The 22,428-nt window shown below is 51.5% G+C and overlaps 1 protein-coding gene across 1 annotated transcript in view; it reads left to right on the top strand.

The window, feature by feature from the left end:
- LOC115644505 (alpha-2-macroglobulin-like protein 1) overlaps positions 1 to 8,307 on the top strand; it is a 55,683-nt gene extending 47,376 nt beyond the window's left edge. Inside the window, exons 30-37 of the mRNA XM_030548940.1 lie at positions 1,922 to 2,124; positions 2,526 to 2,741; positions 4,521 to 4,645; positions 5,603 to 5,693; positions 6,527 to 6,595; positions 6,801 to 6,903; positions 7,560 to 7,601; positions 8,273 to 8,307. Of these exons, the coding sequence (XP_030404800.1) occupies positions 1,922 to 2,124; positions 2,526 to 2,741; positions 4,521 to 4,645; positions 5,603 to 5,693; positions 6,527 to 6,595; positions 6,801 to 6,903; positions 7,560 to 7,601; positions 8,273 to 8,298 (875 nt within the window). The 3' untranslated portion in view covers positions 8,299 to 8,307. The remainder of the gene's footprint in view (positions 1 to 1,921; positions 2,125 to 2,525; positions 2,742 to 4,520; positions 4,646 to 5,602; positions 5,694 to 6,526; positions 6,596 to 6,800; positions 6,904 to 7,559; positions 7,602 to 8,272) is intronic.
- The last annotated feature ends 14,121 nt before the right edge of the window (positions 8,308 to 22,428 follow it).

The following is a 22,428-nucleotide window of genomic DNA, read 5'->3' as shown; positions in this document are numbered from 1 at the left end:
GCTTCATTTGCACTGAACTAAATTGGGAGTATCTCCACCAAGAACAATGGAGTTACACCAGAGTCAAACCGATGTGAGAGGAGAAAATCATAGCTCTCTGGCTGTGCATTCTGCCTAGTCTGTCCAAGCATTTTAATGCTCCCTGAGTAATTTTTAGAGACCTTAGACTACATTTGAGGGCTGTATCCATTGCTGTCCTGAAACAGAACTTTCTTTCTCTTCCTCCTTTGGTTTCACTCGCTGGTGGTTTCTGTTCACTTAATGAATATAATTACAATTGGCAGCCAAGTAGTTGAAGCCAGAACCTCTTATTGAAAGACCTCAGAGATAAACTGTGGGTCAGATGGAGTTGTATTGACTCCAGAAAACCCTCTGCTACTTCTTGGAAAAACTGTTCCACTTGTGTCACCTTGGAAGTAGCTAATCACAAATCTTTCCTGCCAGAACATTATTAGTTGCCATGGTAAATATCTCATATAAATATAATTAAGCAAATTATAGAACCTAGAGTCAGTGGGCCAAACTCTATTGTCTTTACTTGGTTTTTACTTAGTCTTTGCAGCATCAAATTCTCAGTGAAGCCAGTGGGAGGTTAGTCTGAATGAAAACGTCAGGATTAGAAGGTAGCAATTGGAAGGTAGAGAGGGCCCCCAACTTCTGTCAGCTTTAATGGTGGCCAGAGTTCTCTGCACATTGCAGAATCAGCTCTTTAGGATTTTGTCCTTTCTGTGTGAACAAAGGCCACATGGAAATCATGTTGGGGATGTGTTGCTATATGGACCTACAGGCTTATTAAAATCTCTAGTAGGTTCTGTTAGTTTAAAATCAAATTCTATGTCTTGTCCGAGGTGCGACTACAGTTACTGACCCCAAAGACCTTCCAGTTAACGATGTCCAGATATAGTTGTTACCAGATTCCATATATTCTTACCTTACTCACATGAAGTTCTTGAAGCGTTTCTTAGAAGTGAGGGGAGAGCTGGTAAGAGGGACTTAGGCTACTAGGCTTTCCTATAAAACAGCCAGCCTGAGCTCTGGGACCCCACAAGGTGAGAGGGTCCCAGAGCCTGGGCTCCAGCCCAAGCCCAAACATTTACACCACAGTTTTACAGCTCCACACTCTGAGCCCTTTGAGCTCGAGTCAGCTGACCCAGACAAGCTGCATGTGTTTAACTGTGGTGCAGACGTACCCTGAGACCACAATGTGGCCCAAAGAGCTACCAGCTTCTGCCCTTTCTAGCTCTGTTTTCTAGCCTGTCGTAGAGAGGTCTGCACAGCCTTCACCTAAACGAGTCACTGTAAAAGCTTTTTTCTTGTTTTGTATCTCTTCCTTAAAATGCATGGCCTGCTCTGAATAATGACTCTACTGTTCGCATAGTAGGTTCCCACGTCTGTCTCTCAGTGATTAAGCATTACATGGGTTTCATTGGAAAGTTTTTGTTTCGACCTGCCAGCCCTGAAAACACTCTCATGGCTCTGAGAGTCAAGTTGGGCCCTTTCCTTCTCTCACATCATCATTTGCTACGAAGATCCAGTGACCTCACTGATGCCAGGGCAGCTCCCTAGTCTTCTGTGGGTTTGTTCTTGTGTCCCTGATAGGACCTTACTGAATAATTCCATGGATGTACAGGAAGGACTGGAATCCTGCTCTCTCTGTCTGAGCCGTGCTGGCTCTGCAGGGCAGATGGGTTTGAAAAACATGTTATTGTTACCACTGAAGTCATGGAGCAAAGCTCCTGAGTGAGAAGAGGCCATTTTCACATAGTCACTGTTCAGAGGAGAACTGCACTTTAAATACAAACAACCCTCCATTGCAAGGCTACTATCATCTGGATTTGGGGGACCCCAGGAGCTCCAGAACATAGTAATCTGCTGTTCTGTCAGACGTATATTCTCCTCCACTGTTTTCCTCCCACCTCAGGAGAGAACCCACCCCAGGAAAATGATGAGGACTCCTCTGAAGAAGTGGTGAAAGATTCTTCATTAATTGAGACAGAGGCCTACATCCTCCTAGCTTACATTTCGAAGCCAGAGGTGTCAGCTGCAGAAATCGCAGCTATCTCCGAGACTGTGCGCTGGCTCATCAAACAACAGAACCCCAATGGGGGCTTTGCCTCCACTCAGGTACCACCCGGCTCCCTCAAAAATGGAGTGAGAGAGAGACCCTGCATGCTTGGGGAATCAGGGGCCATGAGCCTAACCTGGCAATGAAACCCTAAAGGGGGGGATACAAGTAACCTGCAGTGCTTGGAGGGTCGGAGTGTCAATCCCCATGCTGGTGACCTGTGCTGAGGATCATGCTGTAATGAGGGCTGGGGATGGGAATCTGGCAGCTTGTGGCCTGGATGATGTAGATCTTGTTTGTTTGTGAGCTGAGAGTTGGGATCTTGACACTGGAATCAGGGCTGGAGTATGCATGCTGGTGCAAGTGCCCCACAATGCACAGGCCCCATCACTCCAAAGTGTTGACTCTTGATTGCAAAGACGTGACACATACAGTGAGGTGCCTATCTCTCTTTCCCCAGGACACGGTGGTTGCCCTTCAGGCCTTGGCCAGATACGCAGCCCTGACGTATCACGAAGCAGAAGGGGTAACGGTGACGGTGAAATCCAAGGAGGGCTCCCAGCAGGAGTTTCACGTGGATAAGAAGAACCAGCTGGTGCTGCAGCAGGCATCTCTCCATCAAGTCCCAGGGGAGTACGTGGTGCAGGCAGTCGGGAATGGCTGTGTGTACGTGCAGGTGAGTGACGGCCCATTGGAATCACTAGGAGTTTTGCCCTGACTCCCAGGGGAGCAGGATTTGGCCCAACTCTGTATCTGTCGGTCTTTATTCTGTGTCTGGGTCTGCCTTTGACCCTGTCTATACTAAAGGTTGAGTCTCAGAGGACTTTGGCATGGTCACTAGAAGTAGTTACAACAAACGTGGCTTGAGTGCCTCCACTCAACAGCATTTCCCTGCAGGAGCACGTCAGCCCTGCTGACCCATCCACAACTACTGTGCTGTGCCCTGGTATGTTCTGGGAGAATATGAGCGGTTCTTTGTTCCTAGATTCTATGCAGCTATGATAAACCTCCTGCAGAACACAGGCCATATAATTTCACCCATGGTTCCTGCATCAAGTCCCAATAATCCTTGTAACAAGGTTGATGGGGTGAGGACTGTGGCTACCTTCTCCATGATGCATGTCCCTTGGGGATGTCATCTCATACAGAGATGGGGAATGGAGGAGAGCTGTCTAACCATGGTACGCTGAAAGACAAGCTGGGTGAGATAATATCTTTAGTTGCGTAGCACCCCCACAACACACCTTTCAGGACCCCTGGGTCCTACATATGGCTATCACAACATGTGGTGTACCTCATCCAGTGCACTAAACGCCCCATTAACAACTGTGTGGGTGAGACCAGACAATCACTACACTCTCAAATGAACTCACAAGGAAAATGATAAAAGACAAAAGACCCTAACACCTGTGGGAGAACACTTCTTACAAAGCAATCACTCCGTATCTGACCTCTCAGTCCTTGTCCTCAAAGGAAATCTGCACTTTCTGAAATGAGCCTGGGAGCTTAACCTCATAACTTGGCTTTGCTAGATGCTAAAAAACAAACATGGAATCAAAATACTAGATTTATGCCTTATTACAACAATCTATAACTCCTAATCCCCCGCTTCCTCCCAGCTTTTTTTCCCTTTTCTGCCTATGACTGGAGAGGTGTTAACTGGACTCTTCACCTTGAATGGTCCCTTGAAATATGTGTTAAGTACTTATTTTAAAGGATCTGTTCAAACTTGTATTTAGCTGATACTCTGAGGGCTTGTCTACACTTAAAACACTACAGCTGCGCTGCTGTTGAGTGTCAGTGAAGATGCTACCTATACAGACAGGAAAGTTTCTCCTATCAGCGTAGGTACTCCTTCTCCCTGAGATGCAGTACCTATGTCAACAGGAGAATTCTTCGATTGATATAGCACTGTCTACGCTGGGGCTTAGATCGGTTTATCTGCATCACTCAGGGTTGTGGATTTTTTCACACCCCTGAGCAACCTAATGATACCAACCTAATTTCCTAGTGTAGACCAGGCCTGAATACATTTCCCAGACCTGAAGAAGAGCACTATGTACCTCGAAACCTTGTCTCTCACCAACAGAAATTGGTCCAATAAAAGATATTACCTCACCCACCTTGTCTCTAATATCTGACAACGTCTGATACACTAACACAGTTAGTCCTGCCTATATCCTTAGAACTCAGCTACCATCTAACAGCTGTGCAAAGCCAGGCTCATGAGCAGCTTCACCACAGAGTTATCCTTGGTGTAACCATTAAAGCAGAGGCCTTATGCCAGGGATGCATTTGGCTCTATAGGTTAACCATGTTGTATTTGGACACAGACGCTTGTGTAGGGTCAGCCAGGTACCAGCTGGTGACAAACTGGTGAGAAGCCTGTGGTGTAGATGGGTCTGTTTACATAGCGAGCCCCCAGGGCACTACATAGACAAATTCTTCCCCCCAGACGACATTGCGCTATAACGTCCCACCCCCAGAGAGCAAAGCAACCTTTGTCCTGGATGTGAAGACAGTACCTGAGGAGTGCAACCGTGCTGCCAGGAAATGCTTTGACCTCTACGTGCAAGTCAGGTATGGGATCCCTGCCTGTGCTGCTTCTGTGTTGTGTCTCCCCTGGCTCCCTTTTCTGCAACAGGGCTGGGGCAACATTGGCAACCCCATGAAAAGCTGCCCAATGGAGCTCTGTGGCAGTGAGGACTGAGATGCACTGTCTGACATTCTCTTCCCGTGCTTCTTCCATATTGTGCCAGCCCTTATAATATGTCCAGAAATGGGAGGAAGGCAGGGAGGAGGGGACTAGGAGACAGCAGCTGCAGATTTTCTTTTACTCAGGAGAAGGGGTCAACTTGCATCATGCTCAGGGTCTCAAGTAACCTCCCAGAGATCTCAATCAGCATGAAGCAGCTCATGGAGCCATAAGCAGTGAGCATCACACCCATAATGGGCCTCTAGGAGCAGAAGCTCCCCTGCTGCTGCAGAGTCTATAGGCAGGACATGGCTGTTCAGGACAGTCCTCAGGCAACCCCTCTGCTCTGTGTGAGAATCACGAGAGCATTGTGGAAGAGAGGGAACACATGGAGGGAGGAGAGAGTCCAGTTCCACCCATGTTCAATCTTCTGGATGGGGAATATCCTGGTCCATACTTTCCATACTCCTGAGACCACAGCTGCTCTGACCTCAAACAGCTTCACCCGTTCTCCCTCCTGAGGCTAAATGGCAGGAGCTGAGAGGCTGGGGACCAGGCCTATCACCAGCTATGGAGCCTAAGATATTTTATCACTTCTTGCTCAGTGACCCCATCCCTGGGAAATGGAGATTGAGACAGGGGAGAGTGAAACATGAACCCTGACTGACCGGTGTTACTTCAAGATGGACACGCTGACAAGGCAGGGTAGAGAGTACGAGGGAGGGGTTTCTCGCTCTCTCTTCGATTGGCTGGAGGGGAGTCAACTTTTCTTCATCACCCACTCCAAGGACTGTTACACTGACCATCCCTCTCATTGCACCTTCTCTCCCATCTTCCTTCAGCTACATCGGAGATCGGGAGAGTAGCAACATGGCCCTGATAGAGGTGACGATGCTCTCAGGGTTCATCCCCGTGAAGAAGTCCTTGAAGAAGGTGAGATATCCCCACCCCAGCTGTCCTTCCCCGATCATACAGGGACCCTATGTACCATGCATGACTCAGTCAGAAACCACCAGCGCTTCAGGACAGTTTATGGAGAGATCTCCACCCATGGTACATACTGTATATTGAGACTCCACTAAATGCAAAGATTGGCCATGTTCTCAGTTACATCACGAGGCAACACTGAATCCAAGGGAGTTGCACCACGACACATCCCAGTATATCTGAAAATAGCATTGCCATGCGGTCTGTCACGATGTCTAGGGATATGTCCTAAGGCAACACTGATTCCAAGGAAGTCACTATGGGACATGTCACACTATACCAGAAGGAAACCAGGAAGCTCTGTTCAGTGTTCCTGCTGAAGAGATCGAGCTGGCCTCCATTTGTTTATGGGGGTATGTTCTAAACCTGACAGAGGCCCCCACCTTGTATCCTATGTTCTCCCTACAAACCCAGTGCTGTCATAATCAGGAAAGCCATATTCTGCCTCATGGATGGGGTGGGGGCAGCAAGTTTTGCAGCATTCTCATGTGTTGGAAAACTTGCTGCCCCCTCCCACATCCATGAGGCAGAATTTGTTTATCTAATGGAGCAAAGGGATTTGTGAAATACAGTCAAGGGAGGACGGGGGGTCTGTAGAGTGTGACACCCTCCATAGGCTGGGGCCATGAGACTCATTGGGCCTGGCTGTGATGTCACTCACCACAGTTTTACACGGATGTAACACCATGAACCCCTCACTGATACTGGCATGTATGAGTTCACAGTAAAGTCCAATGAGCTGATGCTAAACTGTGCTCATCTCTCCTGCTCCCTGGCAGCTGGAGAAGATGCCCCTGGTGAAGAAGACGGAGGTCGAGCCCAGCAAAGTCACCATCTACCTGGAGGAGGTGAGTGCAGTGCAGGGCTCTATCTGTTCAACACGGAGTAGGTGGGTGCACGTGAGACAACCAGGGAGCACAGGGTGGTGGGTACAGCTGGGGCTAAAGATGAGCAGGAGAGAGTGAATGGGAGACCTGACACTGTGGAGACACAGTTGGGATTGGGGTGAGCATGATCATAATCTTCCTCATTCCTTTCATTGTTCTTCCTTAGCTGGACAAGTCGCCAATCAGCTTCAACATCTCAGTGAAAAAAGAGATCGAAGTGCAGAACCTGAAGCCAGCGACAGTGATGGTCTATGATTATTACCAGCCAGGTACGATCTCACTGTCAGAGAGGTAAGTCACCAACCTCTCCTCTGTCCACACACACAGCTCTGCCCCTTCCTCTCCGTCGTGCCTTGCGAACCCCGTGTTGTTCCAGTCCTGGGGCTGCCACATACAACCTCCCAGACTTGACTTGCATATTGCCTTGATCATGCCTTGTTCCTCTCTTGAGCACAGGCAGGCTGTCACCATGTTGGTTTTGTGATGTGGAGAAAAGCAAACTCAGTGCAATTGTGGCCTGCTCTGGCTCTTAACTCAGGACTCGTAGAAATGGGGCTTTTTTGTTAATCTGCTCTGTCACCTCCAGCTCCTCAAGTCTCCTGGCAATATTAGGCTCTTGTTTAATGAGATAGGAATGGGACTTTAGCCTAGCTATACATTTAAAGGGACTTTAACGCTACAAACCCTGACTAATCTGGAGGCAGAATTTAAGTTTATGCATCTCATGAGTATTGTAGTAACCCCAGTGGCCACTGGTCACTCTCCTTTCCCAAGGGATGTTGGGAAGATGCTTGTCCTGCCACGTAGGCACTGAAGAGAATGTGACAGGGAACTGCAGTCACTAGAGATTGCTGTCCTGAAGGGGAGCAAGCTCCGGGTCTTGTGCATTTCTGCATTTCACAGCAAATTCTCCTCTCTTATACAGGTGACAGTGTGATTACAGAATACAACGCCCCCTGCAGCTCAGGTAGGTGTGGCATGAATACACCCTCATAGGGGCAGCATATTGAATGGTTAGAGCAGGGGCCCATAAGTAGAACAGATGTGTACTATTCCTTGCTCTGCCACTGACCTGTTGTGTGACACTGGACACATCACTGCACCTGCTGCTGCTCAGTTTCCCCATGTGATGTTTACCCTAGTGGTACAAAGCTCCACATCTCATTCCTGCACAACTCTAGGCATTCAGTCCTCTCTGATGTAGGACTGAATTTCAACCAGTGATGGAGAGGTTATGTGATCTGTATCCAAGCCCCTGAGACCTGGTTAATGAGCTGGATCTAAACATGCCACCTAGAGATGAAAGACTATGTCCTCCATTTCCAATCCACTTTAATGATGCAGTCCAACACCATCCCAATTTAGCCCAGGACTGGAACTGACCACATGGATATTAGTGAAGACAGAGTATCTCATTCCCTGAGTCCTTTAAATTCATCCAGCATTGTGGATGTTCTTATTATTTTAAAAACGACGAGGAATCCGGTGGCATGCATCTGAAGAAGTGGACTTTTTACCCACAAAAGCTTATGCCCAAATATATCTGTTAGTCTTTAAGTTGCCACTGGACTCCTTGTTGTTTTTGTGGATACAGACTAACTTAGCTACCCCTCTGATACTTATTCTTTTGTTCTGCAGATGTCAAGGAGGAGGATTCCCAGTAAAGCCCTCTGGCTCTGGGCCCTGAATTCCTCAGTCTGGGCATCACTGCTGGTAGAGGAAGAACTTTCCAGCTTTGGCCTCTTTTCTATGAGGCTCATTTCTGTTCCCCTTCGCTTTTTCTCCTTCTTTTGATCTGCACCATCTTCTCATGGGGAAATCTGGCTTGAGATACAATAGTGTGGAACTGGGCTGTGACCATGAGAGCCAAATTAATGGGTCAGGACATGCAAAAAGGAGAGCAAAGCCATGGGGGGTGTCATATCCAGGTGGGATCTATCTGCTGGAAGCAAGGAGGTAAGAAAGAAGGAGGAAGAGCTGGAGAAAACGGTCCCCTCAGGATGTGCTGGGAGCTCTATGATCTCTTCCTTGCCTTGGTTTCTTTCTTTGCGTGGGATTTTTTTAGGAATCAAGGAAAGGCCTGACCTGAAAAGTTCAGATATGGATCCTGATTCCCCCAGAGCAGCAGGGAGTTTGCTTCCACAGTTTTGGTTCAGTTCCTACTGTATTAAAAGCAAAATGAATAAACTGAACTATGGATGCCTGTGTGCTGTGCGCCTATGGAACCCGTGTCTCATGGTCCTTGTCTCGGAATCTCTTCTCTTCCTACAGCAAATTGAAAATCTTTACATCCACGAGGTTCTGGTTTTTGTTTTAAAACATAGCACTGGTAAAAGTTGCCAGATTGACAGCCTGGGGCACTAATGGCTTCTCTTTAACCCCAGACCAGGCAGAGCAAGGACAGTAGCAAGGGCCAGCTTCCTACAGATGCACACCCTGGGTCACCAGCTTGCATCACTCTGTCCTGAGGGAATTCCTCTGGGATGACAGGCAGTTCAGTGGCTGTGGTCTGCCCATCACTGCTGGGATGAGACAGTAAACAAGAGGTTAATATCCTGATGGTGGTTCTAGGGAGCATCTGTCCCATTAGGTACTGGACTGAGACAGGTCATTAGATGCCATCTTCAATTCGAATGACAGTTTTTCCCACAATGCTGGTCCACCCTGACACACTCAGCAAAGAGCAGGAGTTGATGCAGAGCAGAACCGAGGTGCATGGGCAAAGCTGTGAAGAAACCAGCACTGGAATAGCAGGAGGGTTGCAGGGAAGGACTGAGGGGCACAGGCAGAGCTCTGTGGGGAGTCCAGCATTGGAATAGAAGGGAGCTGCACATCAGGATTGAGGGGCATTAGTGGTCAGCTCTATCTGGCATCCAGGGACCACACAGAATGGTCACATCAGCAAGAGCCTCTGCTTGGCCTTAGCCCAACAGCAAGGAGATTCTGTTCCAGCACCATTTTACTGCAATGGCCTTTTCCTGCCCATGGCACCATGTCAGAAAGGGAAACACAGCCACATCTAATAATCGTTGGTTGCTATTTTCATGCAGCATGTTTAGCTATTGGTCTGTCTCTCTCTTCTTGAGCCCCATCTCCCTTAGCTCCTATGCAATAGCACTGCCCCCCCCACTTGTATCACTCCAGTCCTGGAGGAAGCTGTCTCCTACTCCTTCTCCTACTCCTCCTGTAGGTGCTGCTGCCCTCAGTCATGACATCCTGGGACCTGTAGCACGGGCTACTGCAGTGCTCCTAGCACAGCAGCCAATGCCTGGGATTTCATAGCCACTGACACAATTTTGGCCCCAGCTGGAACCAGTCTGGGAATGACTCAAGGTTCCAGCTCTCATGCATTTCAGATCCTGCACAGGGGAAATCCCTCTGATTGGTTACCTTCTCCACTTAGAATCATAGAATACCAGGGTTGGAAGGGACCTCACCTCAGGAGGTCATCTAGTCCAACCCCCTGCTCAAAGCAGGACCAATCCCCAGACAGATTTTTACCCAGATCCCTAAATGGCCCCCTCAAGGATTGAACTCACAACTCTGGGTTTAGCAGGGCAATGCTCAAACCACTGAGCTATTCCCCCCTTCCCTGACCCCCTCATGGGGAATAGCAGCCAGCCAGGGTTGCTGCAGGTGTCTGACAAAGCTGTCCCCCCTCCCATCAGGGGTCAGAGCTGTTTTCAGGTAGGGGAGTGGGAGCGGGAGCAGATGACACCATCCTCACAGAAGCAAGGGGGTGGGAGGTGGAGGCCAGAAAGAGCAGCTCAGGGTGAAACTGCTCCCCATTCTTGTGAACAATGGGTCAACTTGCTCCCTGCTCTTCCCCTCTGCATCCCTGCAGCACTCAATCTGAGAAGGGTCAGAAGGGAATGAAGACCCTGTGATACTGCAGGAGGAAAGAGGTGCACTGAGGGACAATGAGTAGACATGGGGCTGGGCCAGCTGTGGCACTAATTGCTGGGACCTGGGTGGCGGGGGATGGCCAATGTGGGACTGGGACTGAGAGGCAGAACTGATGTGGGGACTAGGGGGTGCAAAATACAATATAATGTTAAAAAATCTCATGAATTTTGAGCCAATGCCATGAGTTTTGATCGGCCTCCTGATTTCTGAACCTTGGGAGTTGGCGAGAGCACAGCCACTGGAGATGGGCTGGTCCCAGAGGGTTTTATCCTGCTCCTGGTGGTGAAGGCAGGTTTGTTTATTCCAGTTTTGAGCAATTCAAACAGAGGGGCTTCCCCCAGCTTCCATGAGGTTGGGCCCTGTGTCCGCGGAAAGCAGGGGTTGTAGGAGTGTTTGCAGAGTTCACCTTTAGGTGACCAGACAGCAAATGTGAAAAACTGGGACGGGGTGGGTGGTAATAGGAGCCTATATAAGAAAAAGACCCCAAAATCAGGACTGTCCCTATAAAATAGGGACATCTGGTCACCCTATTCACCTTTTACTAAAGGGGCTACTTAAATCTCTCTAGGTGCCTGTGAGGGGGTCTGCTTCCCACAGGTGCCACCTAGTGGTCAGGCAAGGGAGTGGTGGGTGCTCTTCTGTCTTGGCACTCTCTGTTGATAGCCATCCCTGTCCTGCAGTGGGCTTTCCCCTTCTGTGACTCGGTCATCCAGCTGGGACACAAATTGCTTCCACCCTTCCAGGTTATCTAAAGAGTCCAACAAAGGCTGGTTCTGCCATCCAGCCAGGAGCATCAGGCCTCACCCAGCCAAAGACCCAGAGTTGGACTCTCTGGGATATGGGGGCTCCCTAGTGCTGGTACCGGGTATAGGCTTTTCACCTCCAGCCCTGGTTAGTAGGGGAACCCAGCCCCACCAGGGCCCAAAATTAGGCAGCTGAGTCCTGCCTCCTGGAGTGCTACGTGCTGCCCCTTGGATCACTTCCTACCAGCCTCCCCACACAAGAGGGAAAAGCAAAAGCCAGTAAATGAAATAAATCAAAGAATAAATCTCCAACATTGCAAATGGCCCGAGTTCTTTTCCCTCCCCAGGTCGGCTAGACCATCAGTAGTCAGGACCCCAGGAGCTTGGCCTCCCATCATGCTCCTTTGCAGAACCTGTCCGCTCATCTCCCCTGGCTTCCTGCCAGTGAGCTATTTCGCTTCCTTCCATGCCCACTTTCAGCTCCTCCCGCCAGCCTGGGCATGCACTGCAGGTGGAGCAGGCCCAGAGTTGTTCCTTAACCCCTTCCTCTCCCGCATGGGGTTTTTACTCCCCATCACAGAGCCACGTACAACATAGTCCCAGAAATGATCATTTCCATCTGACTCTCAGCTGCTCAGTGTGGCCCTCCTCTGTTTACAGAGCCTCACCTCTGGGGGAGGGTTCACCCGGCAGGGACTGCTGGAGGAGAAGCCAGGCACAAAACCAAACACCCCTGACCCGCCCCTTCTCTGAGGCCCCTCCCATGCCCCACGCCTTCTACCCACTTGCTCCATTCCCCCTGCTCTCCCTCGCTCACTCTTCTCCACCCTTATTCACTTTCACTGGGCTGGGGCCGGGGTTGGGGTGCAGGACAGGGTATGGGCTCTGGGCCAGTGGCGTAGCCAGGTTTTCAGTGTAGGGGGAGCAAAAAACATAAAAAAGGTGCCCCCCTTTGGCTCCCCCTCTGGCCATGCCCCCTTGACTCCTCCTCTGGCCATGCCCCCACACCGGATCTCCCCCCCGCCGCTCACCTTCCCTCCTGCACTGCTGCCTGTCCCCAGCTCCTGTCCCAGTGCTTGGCTGTGCCTGCATCGGCCAGCAGGCGCAGCTTCCGTGCCCGCCTGCTGCCCCGGGGCTCCTCTGACCGTGTGGTGGGCAGCGCCAGCCGGCAGGCGCCACTTCTGCATCTGCCAACCTGAGTGGAAGTGGCTGCTTCCACTGAACCCCGCCAGCTATGCTACTGCTCTGGGCTGGGGGTGTAGGCTCTGGGGGACTCCAGGCTGGGGCAAGGGATTAGGGGGTGAGGGCTCCAGCTAGGGGGTGGAGCCAGAGATGAGGGCTTTGGAGTGCACGAAGGGCTCCAGGCTTGGCCAGGGTATTGCAATGTGTGTGTGTGGGAGGAGAGGGGAGGGCTCCAGCTGGCAGTGGGGCTAAGGATGAGGGGTTTGTGGTGTGGGAAGGGACTCCGGGCTGGACCAAGGGTTGGGGTTGGAGTGCAGGGGGGAGGGCTCTGGCTGAGAGTGAGGCTGGGTATGAACAGTTTGGAGTGCAGGAGGGGGATCTGAGCTAGGCAGGGGGTTGGGGTGCTGGGTCCTGGCGCTGCTTACCACTGCTCCTAGGAAGCAGCTGCCAGGTCCCTGCAGCCTCTAGGTGCATGGGCAGCAAAGCGGCTCTGCGCAGTGCACACTGCCTTCACACCCGCAGGCACCCCCTGCACCCGCACAGCTCCCATTAGTAGAAGTTCACAGCCAATGGGAGCTGTGGAGCTGGCACTTGGAGTGTGGGCAGCATGCGGAGCTTCCCAATCCCTGGCTGCCCCAGTGTCTAGGGACTGCAGGGACCTGGTGGCCACTTCTAGGAGCAGCACAGAACCAGGGCAGGTAGAGAGCCTGCCTTAGCCCTGGGTCCCCACAGCGCTGCCGACTGGCTTGTTAACGGCCCAGTCAGCAGTACTGCAGGGTCCCTTTTCAACTGGGCATGCTGGTAATAAACCGGATGTCTGGCAGCCTTAGCGATCGTGTTAGCTGCAAAAGGATTTAAGCACAGCCAGGAGGCAGCTGTCATCCAGAGCTCCTGAGCCTCCTAGGAGCAGGCCTCACTGGGGCAAGAGCTCTGCATGAAGGGGCCTCTTGGGTCCCCTTGGAGCAGAACTTAGGAATGGAGACGAGAACTGAAAAGGGGCCTGACGCTGTCTGTGGGCACTGCACTGGTCACTGCCCAGTATGGGCCCTGCCCTTGCCTAGTGGCAGTGTAATCAGGCATCAGATGGTGTCAGAGTGAGCAACAAAGCCCTGGAGGATCAACAGCCAAGAGGGGCAAGAAGCAGGAGGATTCCAGGACAGCTGGGAAGAACTGGAGGGTGGGAATCTAGGTGTAGTTGGTGGGGAGGGGGCCCTCTGAGGAGGGACTAAGGACTGTGTTGGCCTGAGTGTGAGGATGTGCAAGCCTGGGGAAAGGGCTGTGATGGATGCTGCCAGACTGGGGCTGCGGACCGGAAGTGAACCCCTCGGACACAGATTTGTGTGTGCCCCAAGGGCAGGCAAAGGCCAGGGAGCAACATACCCCACCAATCCAGAGTTCTGACTGAGCAGCCAGCAAGCTGCTACCTTGCCAGGCAAGCGCATCCAGCTTTATGTGGGATTAGAGGCCCTGGGTTGTGTGTGTGTGAAAGTTTTGGGCACTTCCAGAGGTGGGAGAGGGATTGGGCTATTGTTTCACTGTTGCTGCGAATTCCCCCTCCCCTGTGGGCTGGTTGGTATGTTCCCATCCCCCTGCCTAATATTTTGTTAGAGCAAGGGTCTCAGAAGCCCACTGGGTCTTTGTGTGAGGAGTTTCCAGACCCACGTAAGCAAAGGGGGTCTCTGCCTGACCTAAAGAAGAATGGCTGCAGCAGCCTCGCCACCTTTGGGCAGCTACCAGCCCCTACACTGCGTACAGCCCAGCAAAGGAGGAGAGGGTTGGAACGGTACTTTCTCTCTGCTGGCAAGGGGCTGGGCAGTTGCAAGGGATTCTGGGGACACATTGCTGAGCTCTCCAGGGCAGTGGCTCTCAACTAGGGGTACATGTTCCCTTGGGGTATGCAGAGGTCTTCCAGGGAGTACATCAACTCATCTAGATATTTGCCTAGTTTTACAACAGGCTACATGAAAAGCACTAGCATATGAACAAAAATTTCATACAGACTGTGACTAATTTATACTGCTCTACATACTATACGCTGAAATGTAAGTGCAATATCTATATTCCAATTGATGTATTTTATAATTATATGGCAAAAAATGAAACTCTAAGCCATTTTTCAGTAATAGTGTGCTGTGACACGTCTGAACTTTTATGTCTGATTTTGTAAGCAATTGAGGTGAAACTTGAGGGTACACAAGACAAACCAGACTCCTGAAAGGGGTACGGTAGTCTGGAAAGATTGAGAACCAGTGCCATAGGGTGTCCAGGGGTTGAAAAGCCAGCTCCAATCAGGAGGTGATTCAAGGAGATTCCTTGGAGCCCTGTCAATTTGAGGGAGAGCTGGGGAGAAGGGCCAAAGGAGAATAGTATCTGGTCAGAGGAAGCACTATTGGGGCTGCAGTATGACCCCTCTCCTCCTACTGGGAGAGAACTGAGTTGCTGGCTGTTGTTATGTATTGGAATTGTTTGCGGCGTGCATAGTATGATTTCACTCTCTACGCAGTGGGATCTTCGCAGTATCCAGTGGTTGGATTGGGGTCCTAAATGGTCTCCACAGTGTAGGACAGCATGAAGGAATCTCCCCCCAGTTGCTGCTCCAAACACAGTGCTGAGCTCTGCTTTCACATTACAGGCCAGGGAGAGGGATTACTTTGGGATTTGATTCTTATTGCTTCTTAATGTCCCTGCACCCCACCACAATCTTTTTCTTTCTTCAACAGCTCTTTGGGGATGTGGCTTATCCCTGCTTTCTTGTCAGGGTTTCCCACGTGGTGGTGCGGCCCTGTTGTTCCCATTTTACAGGTCGCACAGTAGAGTATGTTGTGCTAGTGAATAGCCAGTACACATCCAACTGCTTTATGTGACACATGGAATCTAGAATATGAATCAGTCTTCACATCCCTCTGATCCACCCAGACTCCCTTGGGAAAGCCCATCCCCCTTGGCATTACCTGCCCCACCACTTGATCTCAATCTATCTCCAAAATCCAAGGAGAGGGCCCACCTCACACATGCTTAGACACTCTCATAAGCACCCTCCTTTTCCCCCTACACTCCAGAGGGAGACAACACTAAGAAATGCAGTGACATGCATCTGAAGAAGTGGGTATTCACCCACGAAAGCTCATGCTCCAAAACGTCTGTTAGTCTATAAGGTGCCACAGGATTCTTTGCTGCTAACACTAAGAAAGCAGTCCTGATTTCTGTATGTAAAACTGGTTATTACTGTTTGCATCGCAGGTGGGCTATGACATCACAGAACCCTTTCCATGTCCATGCCACCTCTAACAGCACATGCTCTCCTGTAGCCGTTTAACCCCCTTTCTCATGTTTGTGGAGCCTGGGGTTGCATTTGCAGTTGACTCTTCTCCGTGTCTGTTTACTCTGCACTTTTGACCTTTGTATCTGCCCTGGGGCTTGGCAGCAGACCAGGTGCAACTGGCAACTCCCTTGGGAATTTAACAGACTCTTTTCTAGCCTTTCTGTCCTTTGATAAATTATCACTGACATCAATGCCAGAGCAAGGGCTTCCTCACACTCTCTGATAGGGGGATGAGCACAAGCTGGGCCTGGGGCCTCGCTGCCTTTTAGGGCATCTGGCGTGTGCAGCCTCCTGACCCAAGCACAGTGGGAATTTGTAATAGCTCATTGCACTGTTACGGAACCTGAGCTGGAGACATCATATCAATGCCTTTAGTGGTGGACAGGGGTGCACCAGAATTTTACTAAGGATGAGGCCAAGAGCTCTCCCTCCTCTACCCTGCATCCAGTGCCACAAACTCCCAGCTGCTGTTCCTGCAATCAGCCCTCCACTCTCCTCTCTGCACAGACCTCTACACACATTCCCCTCCTGCTGCAGGGAATACATCACATCTCTCTAGGTGAGACAGATGCATGTATATCTATCATTCTCTATAGAGATAGAAAGATAGTCATGTACTTTTATTTGCTATTATTCTCACTGTCTCTGATACTATGAGATAGTATTAAAATGGAAAAAAGTCAATGATGGTTATGAAGGAGATTAGAGAGATACAATGGCAGATAGTGAATAGTTAGTATGAAAGTTTTACAGTTCATTTAAATAGCTGAAAGCTAAGAAATAAAATGATGACACAAGATGACAAAGCGCCAGGTTTAATTCTTGAAGCAAATTTTACTTAACATTTTCTACTGATGCCCAGGCAAATTTCTGTCTCTGCAGAGCCCTTCCCTTCTATGGTGACACTGAATGTAGGATGTCAAGTAACACAGAGACTGAAACAATGTTAATGTCAGCTTTACCCCTTTGGCTCGGCTCCCCAGCCGGAGCTCCGCAACCCCGCCGCCCCACTTCCGCGGCCTGAGTCCGGCAACCCCCTGGTCCTGATACCCCGGTCGCAGCACGGCAGATCCTGCGGCCCCGCTACCCCGGCCAGAGTCCCGCAATCCCGTAGCCCCGTTCTCCCTGCGGAGCCCTGCAACCCCACGATCTCCTGCTACTCTGGTCACAGCGCAGCAAGTCCCACGGCCCCGCTACTCTGGCCAGAGCCCCCCAACCGTGGAGACCCGCTCTCCCTGCCGCAACCCCGCAACCACGTAGCCTCGCTCTCCCGGCCAAAGCCCCGCAACCCCGCAGCCCCGCTCTCCCAGCCAGAGTCATGAGCCTCGCAACCCCGTAACCCAGCTTTCCCGGCCCGAAACCCAGAACCCCACAGCCCCACTCTCCTGGCAGGATCCCCGTGGTCCCGCTCCCCTGGCTAGCGCCTCGCAACCGCACAGCCCCGCTGCCCCGGCCAGAGTCCCGCAACCCTGTAGCCCTGTTCTCCCGACCAGAGCGACGCAACCCCGCGGTCATGCTAGCTTGGCAGAAGCCACGTGGCCTGCTATCCTGGTCTGAGCCCTGCAACCCCGCTCTCCCAGCCGGAGCCGCGCAACCGCGCGGTCCCGCTACTCCAGTCGCAGTGCTGCAACTCCCGCTGCCCCGCTACCCCGGACAGAGCCCCCCAACCCCGGAGACCGGCTCTCCTAGCCGGATCCCCGCAACACCGAAGCCCAACTCTCCCAGCCAGAGCCCTGCAACCCTGAAGTCCCGCTCTCCCGGCCAGAAATACGCAACCCCGTAGCCCTGCTCTCTCGACCGGAACCCTGCAACCCCAAAGCCCTGCTCTCCCGGCCAGAACCACGCAACCCTGAAGCCCCGCTCTCCCAGCAGAAACCCCGCAACCCCGAGGTCCCGCTACTCAGGTCGCAGTGTGGCAAGTCCCGCGGCCCCGCTACCCCAGATAGAACTCCGCAACCCCGAAGCCCGGTGCTTCCGGCCGGAGACCTTCAGCCCCGTAGCTCCGCTCTCCCGGCCGGAGTCACACGGCGACTCTACACCGGCTAGAGCCTCGCAACCCCGAAGCCCCACTCTCCTGGCAGTAGCCCCACAGCCCCGCTGTCCAGGCAGGATCCCCACAAATTATCGGTCCCGCTCCCCCGGCCGGAGTCCCGCAACCCCAAGGTCTGGCTACTCAGGTCGCAGTGGGGCAAGTCCCACGGCCCCGCTATCCCGGACAGAGACCCCTAACCCCACAACACCACTCTCCCAGCCAGAGTTCCGCAACCCCGCAGCCCCGCTCCCCCGGCCAGATCTCCGCAACCCCGAAGCTCCGCTCTCCCAGCTAGAACCCCAAAACCCCGTAGCCCCGCTCTCCCGGCCAGAGCCCCGCAACCTCGCAGTCCCGCTCTCCCGGCCAGAGCCCCACAACCCCTCAGCCCCGCTTTCCTGGCCAGAGCTCCGCAACCCCGCGGTCCCGCTCCCGCAACTGGAGCCCCGCACCCCGCAGCCCCGCTCTCCCGGCCTGAACCCCACAACCCTGCAGCCCCGCTACACCAGGCGCAGCACGACATATCCCGTGGCCCGTTACCCTGGACAAAGTCCCCCAACCCCGGAGCCCCGCTCTCCCGGCCAGAACCCCGCAACACCGCAGCCCAGCTCTCCCTGCCAGAGACCTTCAACATTGCAGCCCCGCTCTCCTGGCCGGAATCACAAGACCCCTCTACCCCAGCTATAGCCTCGCAACCCCGAAGCCCCACTCTCCCAGCCGCAACCCCACAACCTCATAGAACCTCTCTTCTGGCCAGAGCCTCTGTCATAAACGGATAGTTAAGAGTTAATGGAACAGAAGTACTTCATATCTCTTTTGCCTGTAAAGGGTTAACAAGTTCAGTAAGCCTGGCTGTCACCTGACCAGAGGACCAATCAGGGGACAGGATACTTTCAAATCTTGAGGGAGGGAAGTTTGTGTGTGTGCTGTTAGAATTTGGTTGTTTTTCTCTCTGGGTTCTGAGAGTGACCAGACGTGCAACCAGGTTTCTCTCCAATCTCTCTGATACGGTATCTTATATGTCCAAAATAGTGAGTACTAGGTAGATAAAGCAAGTTAGGCTTATGTTTGTTTTCTTTATTTGCAAATGTGTATTTGGCTGGGAGGAGTTCAAATTTGTATTTTGCTGAAAGGATTTTAATTTGTACTTGTATACTTAGGCTGGGAGGGTATTCCCAGTGTCTATAGCTGAAAGACCCCGTAACATATTCCATCTTAAATTTACAAAGATAATTTTTACTGTTTTTCCTTCTTTAATTAAAAGCTTTTCTTGTTTAAGAACCTGGTTATTGTTTTATTCTGGTGAGATCCCAGGGGACTGGTCCTGGATCCACCAGGGAATTGGTGGGGACAAAGGAGGGAGGGTGGAGAGAAAGGTTATTTTCTCTCTGTGTTAGGATTACTTTCTCTCTCAGGGAGAGTCTGGGAGGGGGAGAGAGAAGGAGGGGGGAAGGTGGATTTTCCTCTCTGTTTTAAGATTCAAGGAGTTTGAATCACAGTGTTCTTCCAGGGTAATCCAGGGAGGGGAAGCCTGGGAGAGTCAACGGTGGGGAAAGGGTTTATTTTCCTTGTGTTAAGATCCAGAGGGACTGGGTCTTGGGGGTCCCTGGGCAAGGTTTTAGGGGGACCAGAGTGTACCAGGCACTGGAATTCCTAGTTGGTGGCCGTGCTACAAGTACTAAGCTGGTAATTGAGCTTAGAGGAATTCATGCTGGTACCCCATGTTTTGGACGCTAAGGTTCAGAGTAGGGAATTATACCATGGCAGCCTCGCAACCCCATTATCCCGGCCGGAGTCCCACAACCCCGCAGTCCTGCTACTCCTGTCGCAGCGCTGCAAGTCCCGTGGCCCCACTACCCCTGATAGGGCCCCCCAACCCCGCAGCCCCGCTCTCCCAGCCAGAGCCTCGTAACCTCGTAGCCCCATGTGACGACGTGATTCTGGCAGGACCCAACTAAGAGCGCCAATTCAGGACCAATTGCTCAAACAGGGCAGTCACAGCCCAAGGCTGGGTTTTTTCCACCTCTAAGGCAAACCAAAAGAGCCAGACAAAAATGACTTCGGTTTCACCCCACTGGCTAACCACAAGTCACACAAGCAATTTCCTTAGACACTCCAGTCTCCTAGTATCACCACCAGTGCCACCCGTCCTGGGGATGAATGGTTATGAAAACCAACACCCCAGTAAAAGAAAAAGGTTCTCTTGATCCCAAAGGACCAAGCCCCAGACCCAGGTTAATATACACATGTCATAAACAGATAGTTAAGGGTTAATGTCTCTTTTACCTGTAAAGGGTTAACAAACAGGGAACTAAAAAAACACCTGACCAGAGGACCAATCAGGAAACAAGATACTTTCAAATCTAGGTGGAGGGAAGCCTTTGTTTGTGGGTTTTGGGTTTGTGCGTTGTTCTCTCTGCGTCCTGGATGGGACTAAAGGTGCAAACAGGTTAATGCCAATCTCCCTGCTACAGTCTCTTATCTATTCAGAATAGTGAGTAAGAAAAAAAGGCGGTTATAGTCTTTTAATTTGTTTTTCTTATTTGCAAATGTGTACTTGCTGGAAGTAGCTTAAATTGTGTTTCTGCTGAAGAAAGCTTCTTTCTATTGTCTATAAGCTATAAAAACCCTGTATATTTACCATCTTGATTACAGAGACAAGTTTTATGTTTTTTCTTCTTTTATTAAAGTTTTCCTCTTTTTTTAAAATCTAATTAATTTTTTGGTTATCTTTTGTAAAACTCCAGGGAAGGGAGTCTGCACTCACCAGGGAATTGGTGGGAGAAAGGAAAGGGAGGAGGGAAGAAAAACCTGCTCTCTGCGTTTATCTCTGTATCTCTCTCCGGGGAAGAAGGGAGGGGGAAGGGGTGATTCAAGGAGTTGAATCACGTTGGTCTCCTAGTGTACCCAGGGCGGGAAAGAGCTGGGAGGAAGAAAGGAGGGGGTAAGGGAAATGGTTTATTCCCCTTTGTTGTGAGACTCAGGGAATCTGGGTCTTGGGGGTCCCCAGGGAAGAGTTTGGGGAGACCAGAGTCTATCAGGCGCTCTACCTAGGTCCTGATTGGTGGCAGCCTATCAGATCTAAGCTGGTAATTAAGCTTAGAAAAATTAATGCTAGTACCCATATTTTGGACGCTAAGGTTCAGATTTGGGAATTATACTATGACAACACATCAGATCTTACCCACAAATCACGCTAGTGCCAATCCTTTAGAATCTAAAATCTAAAGGTTTATTCATAAAGGGAAAAAGATAGAAATGAGAGCTAGAATTAGTTAAATGGAATCAACTACATACAGTAAAGGCAAAGTTCTTAGTTCAGGCTTGTAGCAGTGATGGAGTAAACTGCAGGTTCAAATCAAGTCTCTGGAGAACATCCCCTGCTGGGATGGGTCATCAGTCCTTTGTGTAGAGCCTCAATTTGTAGCAAAGTCCCTCCAGAGATAAGAAGCAGGATTGAAGACAAGATGGAGATGAGGCATCAGCCTTATATAGGCTCTTCCAGGTGTAAGAATACTTCTTTGTTCTTACTGTGGAAAATTACAGCAAAATGGAGTTTGCAGTCACATGGGCCAGTTTCTGCACACCCTGCTGAGCCACAAGGCGTATCTGCCTCCTCTCAATGGGTCAATTGTGTAGCTGATGGTCCTTAATGGGCCATCAAGCAGGCTAAGCAGAGCTAACACCCACTTGTCTGGGATCTTTCCCAGTAACACAGCACAAGTTTGAAATATAGACAGTATAGAGCCAATACTTATAACTTTAACTACATAATGATACAGACATACAGATCGCATAATCATAATCAGTAACCCATAACCTGGTCTTAGACACCTTATATGAGCCCCTTTACATAAGATCTGGTGCCACTACAGGCCCTTGGTTGCAACCCATGTTCTATATGGTCCCAGTTTATATCAATAACGTCACACCCCGCTCTTCCGGCCGGAGCCCCACAATCCCGCGGGCCTGCTCTCCCGGCGGGAGCACTGCAAATCCGCAGCCCCGCTCTCCTGGCCAGAGCCCCACAACCCCGTAGCCCCGCTCTCCTGGCTGCAGCCCTGCAATACCGAAGCTCCACTCTGCCGGCCAGAACCCCACAACCCCTCAGCACCGCTCTCCTGGCCGGAGCCCCACAATCCTGTGGTCCTGCTACTCTGGTCGCAAGGCGGCAGGTCCCGCGGCCCCGCTACCCGGCCAGAGCTCCGCAACCCCGAAGCTCCGCTCTCTCGGCCGGAGCCCTGCAACCCCCCAGCCCCGCTCTCCCGGCCGGAGTCAAGCGGCCCCTCTACCCTGGCCAGAGACCTGCAACCCCATAGCCCCGCTCTCCCGGCCGGAGCCCTGCAACCTCGTGGTCCCTCTCTTCTGGCTGGAACCCTGGAATCCCGCGGTCCCGCTCCCAGGGCCGGAGCCCCGCAACCCCGTAGCCCCATTCTCCCAGCCGGAGCCACGCAATCCCGCAGTCCCGCTCTCTCGGCCGAAGCCACGCAACCCCATAGTCCCGCTATCCCGGCCGGAACCCCGGAACCTCGCAGCCCCACTCTCCCGGCAGGATCCATAAGGCCCGCAGTCCCGCTTCCCCAGCCAGAGCCCCGCTCTCCCAGCTGGAGCC

Source organism: Gopherus evgoodei, chromosome 1 (genome assembly GCF_007399415.2).
Source record: "Gopherus evgoodei ecotype Sinaloan lineage chromosome 1, rGopEvg1_v1.p, whole genome shotgun sequence".
Taxonomy (NCBI): Eukaryota; Metazoa; Chordata; order Testudines; family Testudinidae; genus Gopherus; species Gopherus evgoodei.
This window is presented reverse-complemented; position numbering and strand designations above follow the sequence as displayed.